Raw genomic sequence first — 15319 nt, forward strand, 5'->3', positions numbered from 1 at the left:
GATGATATGCCTTGGGTCATGTGGTCTACCTACTGTTTTCATTAGTGAGTAGAGCAGAGAACTTTCCAAGGGAAAAGCTCCACCAGAAGTTCAAGGATATGGCAGGACCCTGATCAGCTCAGCTGTGGGAGCTTCTCCTCCAGCACAGGATATGTCTGTCTGTTGACCCTCAAAATGTCTGTTATTAAGCTCTCAGCTGAAAACATTAAAAGCATAGAATCACAGAATATGCTGAGTTGGAAGGAGCCTGCAAGGATCATAGAGTTTTGAAGATTCTGTTTGTTGTGATTCTTGAGGATGGTCCTCTGCAGGGCCAGGAGCTGGACTCAGTCATCCTTGTGAGTCCCTTCCAGCTCAGCATATTCTGTGAATCCGTGAGGGTTCCAGCTGTGTCTATCTCACCAAGTACTTGTTGATCATAATTTGGAAGAATCCTGTGCATTGCTGGAGAGGGTGAGAGCTCTCTGTTAATTGACTCAGCCCTTTAGTTCTTGAGTTGAGATTTAGAGCATCCAAATGGTGATGAGGTAGGCTAGTTACCAGTTTGAATGCTCCTCAAAACCCAAAGTAGCCATCTCTGAAACACAGTGTAGTGCAGTACCTACTAAATGTTTCTTAACCCATACCTCTTTTGCAATTTTATAAATATCAGTGTTTGCCTTAAAAAAAACCCTCCAGCAATACAGCTTTTTCTAAAAATTATGAGTCAGCACAGATGAAATTTCATGTGTCTGAATTCTTAGAACTTGTGATGCAAGGAGAAGTGTCACTCCTCTATAGGTGTTCTTCAGTACTAAAATTCATAGTTTCACCTTTTTCTGAGCAAGCCAAACAGCTTTTGGTGGCATTTACCTCACTATGCATTAGCACTCTCCATTCTTTCCTACTCATTGGCTTCTCCTGATCAAGATTTACTCAGCTGGTGTCTCATGATGAGGGTGACTGGAATAAAGGAATTACTTTCTTCCTCACTGTATCAAGTATCACAGCAATGGAGAGGACAATCAGTAAACACTGGCAGTTGTGCTGCGGTCCTCTGTTAACATCCGTCTCTCATCTAACAGCTTTTTACTTCACATTCCTCCTGGTTATAATTTTCCTCACCTTCTTCTTGCAGCCTGTCCAATAATGAATGTCAGATACCCATATGGAGCAGAATCAGTGATGAATTCTGGAGTCACTTTTTCCTACCCCAGCATCTGTGGCTGTGGTTGGTACTCTGCTGTGGTTTGGGTGATCATTCCCAAGTCAGCAGTGTCCCTCACTATCACAGTGTGGTTACAGTGGGTTAAACAGCTGGTGGGGCAGCCTTTTGCTCCCTCACCTCTGAGGTTAAGTTGTTGTGTGGGAATGAAAAATAAAAGTTACAAACTGGAAACCCTTGCAGAGTCCAGGATGCTTCAGTGAGAGGAATGTGCCTCCCTTTATGAAAAAATGAGATGAATGATATGCTAACTGTGCCAAAATACTATTTATTCTACATGAGCAGTGCCTGAATACTACAGTGACTAATTATTGTTTGTACTGACACATTCTGTGCAGTCTCATAAATACACTGGAAGCTTAGAATAAAGCACATGCTGAAGCATTTACAATGGCAAATATGACTGGCTTTCTGTATTGTCTCTACAATGGTAATTCTCAACATTTTTTCCATCCAATGATACTCAGGGATGGTTCAATACATTTTAAGAGGCACAGAAACAATGTGGAAAATGTAATATAATTTTTGGGGCCAACAGAGAAATAAAGAATTATTCTGAACTGCGTGATGGGACAGTTGAATCTAAAGAACTGATTGATAGCAGCATCTGGACTATCTTGTGTTCTTCTGTGGTGTCAAGAACTGAACAGGTCCTGCCAGTGGTTGTGAGACCTTGTCTTGAACATTTGAGCACACATTGGGGAAAGGAAGAGGCTTGAGTTCTTGCTTTTCATAAGCCTCCTGGCTGCAGCAATTGCAGTTACTGTGCATTGTGAGCCCTGCTGGGCGAGACAGGAATGTGGAGAGATCATGATGGCCAGGTCTTGCACTTGCACTCAGTTATTGATTAGTTGAGCCCAAGATCTCAATTTATTCTTAATTTCACATCATCATCTCCATGCTTATCATCCAGTTCTTCTGTGGTGAAATTGCTATACAGCTTTTATGGTTGAATACATTTGTTATTAGAGACTTACTGCAGCAGAGAGCCCTTAAACATCTTTTGTATTTGTAATTTCTCACTGTTTCAAGTAGTCTTCTGGAAGGTGGAAAATAAATGCCTTATTAATTTCTTTTACATTTCAGAAATAGCAATTTTTTCTGCTTATAATAATTTCAGCAGCAGTGTGTGGACTTGTCCTGTGATACAAATCTTTAATTAATCCTTTTGCTTAATTTTCTGTAGTAAGATTGCAAAATGTTATATACTCTCATAGATGCTTGCTGGGGTTGTCAACACACAGGAATACCAAGCAGGGAAAAGTTGAAAAAAAAAGCACAAAAATTTAGAACAGCAGGTCTGCCTTGGACCTGTGTTTCATATAATCAACAGTAATCAAACTCCTGCACAAAGGAAGATCCCACTATCAATTCAAACTGGGTACTGAAAGGAATTTTGCACAATAGCTGATAAATGTTACGTAGCAAAATTCGTAAATTCGTACCTTTCCTTTGAATGTGCCAAAAGCATCAGAGTCCAAACCATTTAGTTGAATCCTACTTAAAAGGCAATGATCCAGTGCACTATGATTCTTGTAACTGAATCATTTTTGTGGTCTCTCTGGGTGTTATTAAATTTAATGTCAGAATAGTAGGAAAGACGTCTGAAAGCCATTTAATATTGTCACTGGAAAGAAGTTAGATTATACTCAATTTCTGACATTAATGTGCTACTTAAGATAATTTATCATATTGTGGTATTAAGAAAGACATCCTTTTTACAGTGGCTGCTGTATAGCATTCTAATGGGCTATTTTTCTTCAGCATGGTGGGAAGCCTTTTTCATGCAAAATGTTATTTTCTGGGGTTCTGTTCAGCTCATTCTTTATAATACTGCATCACTTACAACAGCAACTTTAAGTGCTTGTCTCTTCCAAGGATTCTGTCAATTTTTTTCATGTTAGAATGACAGAATGCTCCTATGTGAGACAATTGAAGTGGAGCATTTAAAAAGAGCCTGAATTGTCAGACGTGTTTCTTGGACAGGTATATGCATACTGCTCTCCATTTATGAGTTTTAGACATTTACTTCCATTTATGCTTTACTAAGCCATAGCTAAGGTACTGCTAGTATGATTTACTGATCATGCAGGGCTGTCTTACGTGTGCTGTGTGTCCCATTCACTGGTTCTTACGGTGGTTTGATGATGGATAACAAATAGGTACTTAATTTTGTCATCTTTACTGCTCCTTGTTCCCTAATGACTGAAGTGTTATTTCTGATATAAGTCATGGATCACACTAAGCACTCACCTATCAATGTAGGTACCACTGCATCATCCAGAGTATTTGCATCCCTGCCAAAACACCTTGAACTGCTTAAACAAAAATGTGGAAAAGTGATATAAAAATACATAAGTTCTTGTACTTTGTTTTCACCTTGAAAAAATGAAATAGTTTTCCTTCATGTTTTCTGAGAGTACAGAATCAATCCTTTTTTAGCAGAGTACTATATAGAAGTGATTTTAAAAAAAATTTTGTTGTAGGTTCTCCCAGGGGAGCTAGATGGTCTATGCTGGTGTGGCAATTTTGCATATAAATTTCCCATCCAGTGGTAGTGGCAGTATATGAAAGGCTTGTAAGAGCCACCCACGGTAAAACAATTTAGCAAGGGTTATATATCTGTCAGTTACAATTAAATCCATGAAAAATATTGGCTCTGAACTAGGACTTTTGTAATTTGATTTACACTGTAGTTGAAAAATAAGTGATTTCATTGGAAAATGGTCTTTATTCAACGGAATCTGAATTCTTTGTAATTTCTTGGTGAGAAATCTTAATTCAGAATGGTGGGTGTCTTAATGTAGTTATTTAATTAACCTGCTGTTATACGCCATTTTGTGAACATTGGACAAAATTAACTTCCTGGCTGCACAATGCCTGTCAAGGATACGTGTTTCTAGGGAATATTTAGTGTCCATTCAAATTTGTTATAATGACATTTATTGCTAAAGACCAAATTGCTTGTTCATTTAGGGATTATGATACCACTGTAATGCAGAATATGACCAGCATTTTAAAAATGGATTCCAGTATAGTGCCAGCACCTTCCCAAAATACAGACAGAGTTCATTTTAGTAAAAAAGGCTTGAGCACATGTATTTTAAAATTTTACATGCTTTTTAATCCCTTCCTGTTCATTTTTTCCTTCTCATTATGTCTAATATGAAACTTGACATCTATATAAGCATCAGATGCTAACAAAGCATCACCACAAAAACATAAACACTGCACATCCATTGATTTCAAAGGAGGTACCATATGTTACAGTTATGCCTGTGCTAACATACTTGGCTGGGTCAGGACCCTAATTTCCTCAACATTCAAAATGCCATGAAATCTAGTCATTACCTAGTGAATTAGTGGAATCTTCTCTGTCTACTTGTCTTTCCCTATGTGTAGAGTGTTTGGTACCCTCCATTGAAGGATGAATGACCAATTTTCTAATATATACATATATACATATATACATATATATATATATATACATATACATATATATATATATATATATATGTATATATATATGTATATATGTAATTTTTGAAAAAAAATTTGTTGCCTAAAACATGTAGTAGAGGCCCATGAATTCAAATCATCTGGTTCTTTAAGTGTGAGATGGTCCTTCCCCTTTCTCTAGTCTTGAGAGTTTAAAGCCTTTCTGTCTCTCTTGCTTATGGGGTAGTAATCTATGAGAACCTGATTGTCAATCTCCTGGCTGTTTCTGTCTAGAATTATGTAGGATTGTGTCATTCTCTCTGTTGATCATTGGCTCTTTTCTCTGCAAATTCAGTCTTGGACATGATTTCTTCTGGGACAACACAGGCCTCGTGGGTCTTGGAGTTTTGTGTACTTTGATGTGTGGCTTTGCGATACCTCCATTCAGTTCAAACCCAAAATATATGGGCCTTACTAGATAAAATTGCTAGCTTGTCTCTGACCATCCCTTTCACCTTCAGCTGTCAGTTGCTTCAAATTTTGGGTTTCACAGGCTTTTGGTCTGTCTCTTCCTTTTTCCAGACCTGCTTTCTGGCACTGACATACTCGTGATGCTCTGCTCTGTCTTGATGAGTCCTGAAGCCAGCCCATTGTTTTGCTTGGTGTGACTCCTCTGTCCTGTTCTCCTCCATTCCAGCTGGTTCATTGTGTTGGGGAGATCTGGAAATTATGAGCCCACACCAATGGGTCACATGGCAGTGCTGGAGAAGGTCACAGCATGGGAACAGTGACTCCACATGACAGTGGGACAGAAAGTCTCTCCTTGTGACCCTTTGGTATGAAATGGGATAGCCAGTATCAAAGGAGGAGGAGTTCTGCAAGGGGAGGAAGGGCTGGTGCCAGCCAGGATGCATGTCCCTCAGTTTCTGAAATATTTTGGTGTTCGGGTGAAAACTGTTAAATATCCATCTAGATTTGACTTTTGTAAAGGTTAAAGATCTCAAGGTCTGGAGTTTTATCTCTGGACTCCAACAGATTACTGATCTTTGAGTAGATCATTCTCTCATCATCTGAAACTTTTAAACTTTTCTTTCTTCCCCCTTTTCTTTTTTTTTTTTTTTTGAAATCCACCCTTTTGAAAATTTGTTTGCATAAAACTAGTGATATTTGTTCTTATGCTTCAGCATCCATCCCTTAGGTTTGCCTTTGCATAGCTGGAGCAAATGAATTCTAGTAGCTGTTTTCTTTCATCACCTTTCCTTGCCCTGACTTCCACTGTAGGCTGACAGATAAACTTTAAAAAAAATGAAATTCTTTGATTGCTTGGAAACTCTCTCACCTTTGCCAGTGAAGGTTAAAATAACAGCAATTGTTGGGCTGGGTGAGGAGCCTCTGACCTTATGCCACCCATTTCCAGAGCTTTTCTAAATTAGATGCTAGTTTATGTATTTTTTTGAATTCTTTTTCTTGTAATGACATATTTAAGATATATTTACCATCTTCTTTTCCCAAGTACTTTTGATTTTAATAGGATTTCCTTCAGCAATTCTGCTGACCTCTTGGTTTCTGTATATACAGGAATTTGGAAAAGTTCAGTAATGGAGTGTGAACCCCCAGTGTACAAACCCCATCAGATTAGAGTCGGTTAATTAATGAGATACTTCAGTTGTTTCCATGACTTAGGCTGTCTTCAGGCACTGAGAAAAATGTTAATAATGTGCAAATACTGTGATATTTATGTTTATTTTATTTTTATTTACACAAATTGAACTCAAATACAAACCTAGCCTCTTTTTCAATCAACATCCTCATTAAAATAGAGCCTCTGTCCAGTATTCAATGCCTGCATGAATGTCTATGTACAAAGTCTTATATACTTCATATTTATAAATTTTCACTTGTAATTATTTTTTACTTTGTGTCATTTTCTGCATTGAAGAAGAAACAACAAAAGGGGGATAAAAGATAGTAATAATACTGACTTTTAGCAGAAAGGGTCATTCCCATCACAGGATGGATGTTTGTGTTAGCTTTCCTGAAGGAATATGAAAGTTATGTGGTGCCCTGTGCCTGAGATGACTTTTCTGAAATCACCAAATTTGTATTGTCTTTTCCTTTTTTATGTTCTCTCTCGCTCCCCTCACCCCCGATCCTTTTAGCTCTCTTTGATTCCCACCCCCTGACCTGTTCTTTTTCCTTTAGACCTGTCTTATTCTTCCAATTCTTTATTCACTGCAGTTGGAGTTCACCCCAGAAACCCGGATATACTGTCAAATAATTGACCACAAAAAGTGTGATCTTGAGTGGGCCTGAAACTAATAGCACTCAATTCTAGTAATTAATTTTTATGAGCAAATAAAAGCATTAGAGTGCAGTCATTGCTGATCTGCTCCCTAGTTATGGGCCAAAGTTACTTTCAAGTGTATAGACCCTGTGTTATCCTGAATCCTCCCGTCCCTGCACACCCTTGTTTCTGGATGATTTCCTGCACCACACATTGCTGTCTCTACAGGTGGGCATGCCTTTTGTATGAGAAGTAGATAAAGAGACCCAGGAGAAGCTGCAGTTAAATTGATCCTTAAGGCAAGAGCTGTGCTGGCTCTGTAGTACTCACACTGTACTGTTTTCCTGCAGTATTAACTCCAGAAGAATACTGGGATGAACTTCGGAGCTGAGAATATAAACCTGTTAAGATTGGTCCTCAACCACAGGCATGCAGGAAGTGTGAGAAGAATGAACAGTATTACACCAAACCTTTCCTTTATAGACACAGAAGCATGTGCATGCACCTGGGATCTGCCTGCTCTCAGTTTTTGCTCTTGTGAAGGGATATGTTTGAGGAATCTTTGTGCTTGATGGCACTTCCATGAGCATTTCTGCTTTATTTCTGAGTGAAGTCAGCCTGGCTCAGCGTCATGAATGAGTGTGGCACATTGTAACTCTGCAATTGCTGATAGATATCATATACAGATATATTTAGTGGGCAGGGAAACTAAATTTGAAATCTGTTTTTCTACTCTGCAAACCAGCTTTAATACACGAAACACTAAAAGGGGAAGTCCCTCAAGCTGCTTTTCTCTCCTCTTTCGCATTTGTCTTGAAAGCTCACTTCCATTGTAAACATGAAGATAACCCTTGAGACCTGTTAAGTTTGGGATCTGATCCATTATGGGAAGCTATTTTAGTATCTTTCTTATTCAGAGAGATGGTCTTAAAAAGCTCATTTGTCACACAAGGATTTTCTGTGGGTGAAGACATCATTGTGTTTAGGGGGAGCAATGCTCTGATGGAGGTAACTTGCTGTTTAGGTCAGGAGCAAGTCAATTTTCCTCTTACCCAAGCTCTGGCTGCTATAATCATATAATGGAAGAGAGAGCAGAAAGGACTGTTTAGATAAGTGCTTTGAAAACAGCATATATTTTAAAATTCATTTTAATCAAGTGACCCTGAAGTGGGCATTTATACTTACATATATTTATATATTTAGGTTTTGTTTCTTTTTTTTATTTTTTGCCCTGAGGGAGGTTATTTTTTATGAGCACCTTGGTAGCATGTCAAGGTTGAGCTAGCAGGCTAATACACAAAGCTGGCTTCATGCAGCTTTTATGGGGAAACAGCCTTGAGTGTGTCACCTCTGATGCACTTTGCTTTTGAGGCAGCTGTTTCGTTTATTCTAAGGTTTGCTTGTTTTCTGGGACTGTATTTTCATATTTGTGTTACTGTGAAAGGCAAAAGAAAAGAAAGTGTTGAATCAGGGGACAGCTTAGTCAATAGGAAAAAGAATATGGTGCTATGTTTGGTGGAGCCTCTTGCAGTGTTTATGGGAAGGGTTGGTCGTTTCTTAACCTCTTTGTTTGGAAGAAATGTTGGGGAAAAGCTTTTAGAGCTGCTTTGTGGAAAACATTTCCTTTGAGGGTGCTTGAGAATTGTGTGGGGATGCCTGTGTGCAGCTTAGCCCCCAAAGAGAGAAGGAGATGGAAGAATGGGACAGTTGAGAACTTAAATATTTGAATCACCTGCCCTCCCCAGCTGGTAAAGGCAGGGACAGTTCAGCATGGTGCTTCCTGCTGCTCCCACATCTGCTGTGGATCATCCTGGCTTGGCCGCTGCATTTCACTGCACACACTGGGTGCAGATGTGTCTGCTGTCACCTTTTCATCTTGTCTGGTATGAGTGTCCCTCAGTCCCTGAGGGTGGCTCAGCTGCTCTGGTCTCCGCTTGTTGCCTGCATTTCACATGCTGTGCTTTGCTGAAGTAGATTTTCAGCTTTGGTTCTTCCTTTGCCAGTATCTCTGTGGACACAGAAGGGAAGGGGAAGTGCTGACTGCAAAGTCCATTTTTTGGTAAAGACACAAAGAGTGTGTTCATGGAGTAAGTGCACACCATTTTAATGGCAAAACGTTCTTGAAACGAAGTAAGTAGGAGTCAAATTGTTCTGGCACATTTAAGGTTACATTTAGCAAAAATCTTACTGAAGTAGAGAACCATTCTTCATGTTCAAGTGCTTTTAAACCCAGCTTCTACATTCAGTATCCAGCTGAGGGCTGAAAGTGAGCCTGACTCATAGAACCATAGAATTGTCGAGGTTGGAAAGGATCTTCAAGATCAAGTCTAGCTGTTAGCCCAGCACTGCCAGGCTCAGCACTAAACCATGTGGTTTAACAGGAGTGGGTGTTTCCTGGCTCAGTAGCCGTGTTGCAGAAGGTGAAGGTGCTGATGGGTGCTGTGAGCAGTGCATATGTAAATTGTTCCAGCTGTGGTATATCGTAGCCATGGAGGCTCTTCAACCACCTGGCTAACTCTGGTGCTGTGAGAGTTGTCTGGTAGTTGAATAAGGAGATTTTACTGTTGTTCAGCCTGTTCCTGAAACGTTTCATACACCATGGAAAAAGTAATTCTCACTGAACATTGCTTTTCTCTGAAGTCTGATCTGTGGGGCAGTTCAGAGTTGAAGTTGTGCCTGTAATAGTAATTTACTTCAGTGCAAGGTGTATAAAACATGCTGGTTCTGACATGGGAGCATTTCATAAGGCTAGATGGTTGTAAGTGGGTGTGAGGCAGTATTTCACAGGTTTTTAAAGTAAGAGTATGGTTTCCAGGAAGCTTAAAAGAAGCAGGGGTGCAGCTGTTGCTGAATTTTCCTGAGACCCAGTCACTTGGCTCCCATAAGGTGCTTCGGAAAGCACAGCCAACATGTTGGAGCTTTCTAAAGATACTGTCTTAAAAACGTCTGTGTAGGATATCATAATTTGTAGTGCTGCACTACAGCACTACAGAGATTTCTTTTCAAGCTTTTTGACCTTTTAGTGGTTTGTGGTGTGATTTCTTTTCCCTTCTTTTTTCCCCCCCATTAAATCTGCAACTAAGCACTGAAGAGCCTAGCAATGACAGCATAAAGGTGACTGCCTGGGACAGTTGTAAGAGAGACACCTTTTTATTAGAATAATATGAATGAGAAATTGAAAGTTTCTAGACTTATTTCAAATGCAGTAGCTGTCTGAGCCTTGTGTTATTCAGACTGGTTTTCAAAGTGTCCCTTCGGTCACATTGAGTACTTGAAAGGCAGGAGAATAAAATTTTCTTTTCTTTGGCATCGTGTTACACCTGCAGTGGATCATATTTGCAGATCAGACGTTTATAAATTGAATTGGTAAAACTGGAACAGCGTCAACTGAAGAGACAAAGTGCACCTTTGAAACCTAATTAGTTCAGTGAAGACCCCAGGCTGGAAAATCTGGCTCTGTTTTTGTCCCACGGTTGTTTTGACACACCTAAACATGACAAACAAACACATCATGGGAAGGGGAGTGGGTTTGGGAGGAATGTTTTGCATATATTTATCTGTAGCTGGGAACTCAAGTTGTTGCTTTCTTCTGAATCCTTGCAGGTGAAAGTGATGGTAAGGATTTGTTCCTCTCAGGGGACACATGAAACATCTGAATCCATGTCCTTCCTAAAGGTAGACCCACGAAAAAAGCAAATCACATTTTATGATCCAGCAGCGACTGGGCCTTCCAATGCAGGTCACAGAAGAGGTGTTGTTGCTGTCCCAAAGATGTTTGCCTTTGATGCAGTTTTCCCCCAGGATGCTTCACAGGTACTGGAGTCACTCATGTAAACCACTTGAGTCTTCTCTTGGCCCCTGCATTTGATTGTCTGAGGAGTTCCTTCTGTTTCTGGGGAATTTTATTTGAATGAGTTGCCTTAATGCCTGGAAAAAACATGGCAATTAATGGACAAGTGGGTAAATTCTTACATCTTCTGTTTAGTTGAGATGTAAAATTAAGGAATAATAGCTGAGGAGATAGATTTGCTGATGAAATTACCTTCTTGTGTATTCTCTTATTAGAGAAAGGCACCCAGCCAGCTTGAAATCCAGTTTCCATCCAGCTAGGTTTTAACCCATTTGATGGGACTGAAATAAAGTCCTTCTCCACTGCTTTCAATGGGAAATAAACATGTGCCTAATGTTAAACTAAATACTGTTAGGAGAAAGGTTAAAGTCAACCCCTTGGGACTGTTATACTGGAACAGGGAACTTTTCTATTATCTGCACCTTTTCCAGTTTGTTTATGCTGTGATTTTGGCTGATTATTTTATGTTGATGGTTGTGCTGATGGTGGTGCATGTCTTTCTTTTGGCCTGCAAAGGGGAACATTTATTCAGTAGTAGCCTGAGACCTGAAATCTGCTACACAGACAGGAGGCTGGTCTTTGAGAGGATTGGGGTCTGCTGTATATTCAGTGAGGTTGCACTCATGGACATCTGAGAAGTCCTTCTGTGAAAAATCTTTGGTTCAGAAAATAAAATCCTGGAACAACTTTAAAAAGAACTAATTCAACAGCATTTGAAGAACTACACCAATTCTGAACTGCAGGAAAAAAAAAAACTGGGTGAAAAATTTAGAGAAAGGTGAAAATAGTCTATTAATGTTGACAAAATATGACAAGGTCTAGTTCATAATCCTCTCCTCAGATCTTCTCCTAGAGTTTTGTTTAATTTTTTGGATCCCAGACTGTAGATAAGAAAATATCTATTGAGTCTAAATTCTAGACAAGTGCTAAAGATGGGGAATAACTTCCCCCACACATCAGTGCCCAAAGCACAGGTGGCCACATCTGAAAGCTGTTTTTAGATCCTGCATAAGTTCAAACAGGGTCTTTGTACAGAACTATGCAGCAGTGATCTCAACATGAGTCCAGAACTGGAAGTGAGGTTTTCTTACTTGTGCTGCCAGCCCTGCTGCAAGGTGGCTGGTCACAGCCTGCGTGTCTGCTGGTTTTGGCAACAGTCCTTCAGGCTGTGGACCCCTGCTTTGGGATGGCTTTTCAGTTCCTTGTGGCGAGCCTGTTGGGTGGCCTGTTGTGATGGTTTTGTGTGACGTTGGCCACTGCAGCCCCTTCTGTGGAGGTGTTATTGCTGCAGGCAAGCTTGCTGCCATGCCCCTGCAAACAGAGCCTTATCATTTCACTGTAGTTACATATTTACAGCAGCCCCCTCCCCTGCCCCCAGTTGCTGTACTTAATAGATCATCTTACTGTGTATCTGAAACCTTCCCTGACGTGCATAAACTGGTTTAAGCACAATCAAGTATTTTAGCAAGTTTTCTTTATTGATGATGATGTTTCCACTGGAAGAGGAAAATGTGATACTATGAAATCTTATTCAGGGATCTTAATGCATTTTCTCCAGTATAGATGTCTTTTTAATTCCTCTGAGCACTCCTGAGTAGCTTAATTTCAGTGGAGTTGCTACTATTACTGAATAGCCTTGGCTAAGCTATTATACCAGCAGGAAGCCTGGTTGGATAGCATTCAGTTTGCTACATTAGTCATAGAATCAATATTCCAAGAGAATAGGTTTAATAGAATTGAAAACTATTTTAGGCTGTAGTAGCATATTTTATTATTTTTTGAGATAGCATAGTTACTAAAATAATAGAACTGATGCCATAAAAATGGGGAGAATATTGCGCCTCAAAAATATTGAGTCATTCATTTCATTACAGAAGAATAGTAAAAACCACAGCAGTATATGCTTTTTCACTTATTTGTCTCCAATTTTTCTTTCAGGCTGAGGTATGCTCTGGAACAGTAGCAGAAGTAATCCAGTCTGTTGTGAATGGTGCAGATGGTTGCATATTTTGCTTTGGTCATGTCAAGCTTGGTGAGCTCCCAAATTCGTTACAGTTAATTACTATGTCAGTCTGGTAATTACATGCTGTCAGCTCCTGGAACAATAAACCTGCAGTATATGAATAGATTAGAATTTCTTTTTAATTAGCTTTGCAAACTTATCACGGTTTATTTCTACACTGTGATTGTAAGTTTTAATTTGAAAAGGTAAAATGTAGCATCAGATTAGCTTATGCAAGAGCAAGTTTATGTAGGTGCGTTGTAATGAAAATCAAAAGATCAGAGATGTTTTTAACATGAATTTGCTGTGGGTCTGGCTTACAAAACTTGCAAACCTAATTGAATAAATAGTCATGGATTATTAATTAAATACTTTGAATTTTTTCATCTGTTCTTTCCCTTATCTGTTCAGCACGTGGCATTACATGTAATGTACCACGGTGATATCAGGTGGCAATATGAAGACAAACTGCCTTGTACAAGAAAGGTTAATTGTGTTTATGTTTGTCTTTTCATTCTAGGAAAATCTTTTACCATGATTGGGAAAGATAACTCCACACAAAGCCTTGGTATCATCCCCTGTGCAATTTCTTGGCTCTTCAAATTGATCAATGAACGTAAAGAAAAAACTGGAACTCGTTTCTCTATTAGAGTATCTGCTGTGGAGATCAGTGGCAAAGATGAAAACCTTAAGGATTTGTTAGCTGAAGTAGCCACTGGCAGCCTTCAGGATGGCCAGTCTCCTGGGGTTTATCTGAGAGAAGATCCAATATGTGGAACCCAGGTATAATGAATAGCACAACATAGATTTTTCTGAGCCTGACTTTCTTCTACTTTTTATTTCCTTTTATCTGACAACAATTATGACAACTTTTAAGCCAGTAAAAAAATTTATTGCTTTTAATTTATAAGCCCATCTCCCATGGTGTACATATTTGTTTCTCTTAGTGCCCTGGAGATTTAGCATGTTCAGCAAAAAATAATAATAAAAAAAAATGCCCCTGTGCTAATTAGTCATTTTCTTGTTTATATTCAAGCTTCAAAACCAAAGCGAGCTAAGGGCCCCAACAGCAGAGAAAGCTGCCTTTTTCCTTGATGCTGCAATTGCTGCCAGGAGCACCAGCAAGCCTGAATGTGAGGAGGAAGATAGGAGGAATTCACACATGCTCTTTACTCTTCACATATACCAGTATCGCATGGAGAAGAGTGGCAAAGGAGGAAGTATGAATGTTCTTACCTTATTGTTTATTTTTAAATGATGTGGTCTTGCATTAGTTTTAATAATAATTTGCAATTAACTTAAAAAGAAAAAAATGATCTCTCAAGCCAGTTGAATCACCTTTAACTTTTGTAGCTGTGACTAATATCTGGTTTCCTTACAATTAAATATTAATTTAGCCATTATCCCATGCTGTATTCATTATTCTCCTCATTTGAATGCATTTTGAATACCAGGTTTGGCTTGATTCCATGCAAGAACGTGATGTACAACTGTTTTTCCCTTTTTTATTTTAGTGTCTGGAGGACGCAGTCGTTTGCATCTCATTGATCTGGGGAGCTGTGAAAAAGTGCTGAGCAAGAGCCGAGATGGAGGAGGCTCTCTGTGTCTGTCTCTCTCTGCCCTGGGCAACGTAATTTTGGCCTTAATTAATGGTGCTAAGCATGTGCCATATAAGTAAGTGAATTCTAGTCTGCATTATCTTAAATTTGTGGCTGGTGTTACCTGAGAAATGGGTTGCATCAACAATTTACGGTTCACGTAATACGAAGTTGAAGGAAATGCTGTCAGAGAGGGGTCTCTTTTTCTTTTAAGGTCACTACTAAAGATACACATATCTGTCCATCTGCTTGTCCATACTGACATGCACACAGGTTTTCAAATGTTAAAGTAAAGTGAAATTCTTAGTTAGATGGCCAAAAATGGTATATTGGTATATACTGAATTTGGGTGAACTGCTGGGGAGGGTTTGATTGTTGAAAAAAACATGAGGGAAAAATGGCTAAGATGTTTTCTTTCCTTCTCCTCTTTGTTTCCTGGATTTGGAATTTCTGGCTGATCTCAGCCAGCGGGACATTAGTGAATAATGGAACCCAGATTTCATAGGATTTTATCTTCTTTTTGAAATTGTAAAAATTGTACTGAAATTTTGGAAAATAATTGAATATTGATCAAGTATGGTCATCAAAGGTTGTAATTTCTGTGTGTCTTTTTGGATGATACATCTTTTAAATTTAAAAAAAAAGACCACCATGTTGCACATTAGTTTAGCAGAAGTGAATGTTAAGGTGTGTTCCTTTGTGGAGTGTCTGTGACAACAATTTTGTGTCAAACACACCTGTGGGGAGCCCAGCTTACAGACAACAGCCACATTGTAAGTACCCTTACCAGAACTTGGCCTTCAGTCCTTAAATTTAATTGCTGCTTGTCTTAACAACAGCACAAAGTTATAATGCATTATCAATCATGTCATTTCACATATTTATCTAGTGATGCATCTCAAACAGGTGTTTTTTTTCTTTCTTTATTAAGCAGAGAGATATT

General features: G+C 39.1%; 1 protein-coding gene across 3 annotated transcripts in view; it reads left to right on the forward strand.

The window, feature by feature from the left end:
- Nucleotides 1–15319, forward strand: part of KIF26A (kinesin family member 26A) — a 93836-nt gene that overhangs the window by 66932 nt on the left and 11585 nt on the right. For all 3 annotated transcript variants that reach the window (XM_038138396.1, XM_038138397.1, XM_038138398.1), the window contains 5 exons: nucleotides 10530–10739; nucleotides 12715–12808; nucleotides 13299–13561; nucleotides 13815–13998; nucleotides 14293–14452. In XM_038138396.1, the coding sequence (XP_037994324.1) occupies nucleotides 10530–10739; nucleotides 12715–12808; nucleotides 13299–13561; nucleotides 13815–13998; nucleotides 14293–14452 (911 nt within the window). The remainder of the gene's footprint in view (nucleotides 1–10529; nucleotides 10740–12714; nucleotides 12809–13298; nucleotides 13562–13814; nucleotides 13999–14292; nucleotides 14453–15319) is intronic.

The sequence above is a fragment of the Motacilla alba genome, chromosome 5 (genome assembly GCF_015832195.1).
Source record: "Motacilla alba alba isolate MOTALB_02 chromosome 5, Motacilla_alba_V1.0_pri, whole genome shotgun sequence".
In the NCBI taxonomy this organism is placed as follows: domain Eukaryota; kingdom Metazoa; phylum Chordata; class Aves; order Passeriformes; family Motacillidae; genus Motacilla; species Motacilla alba.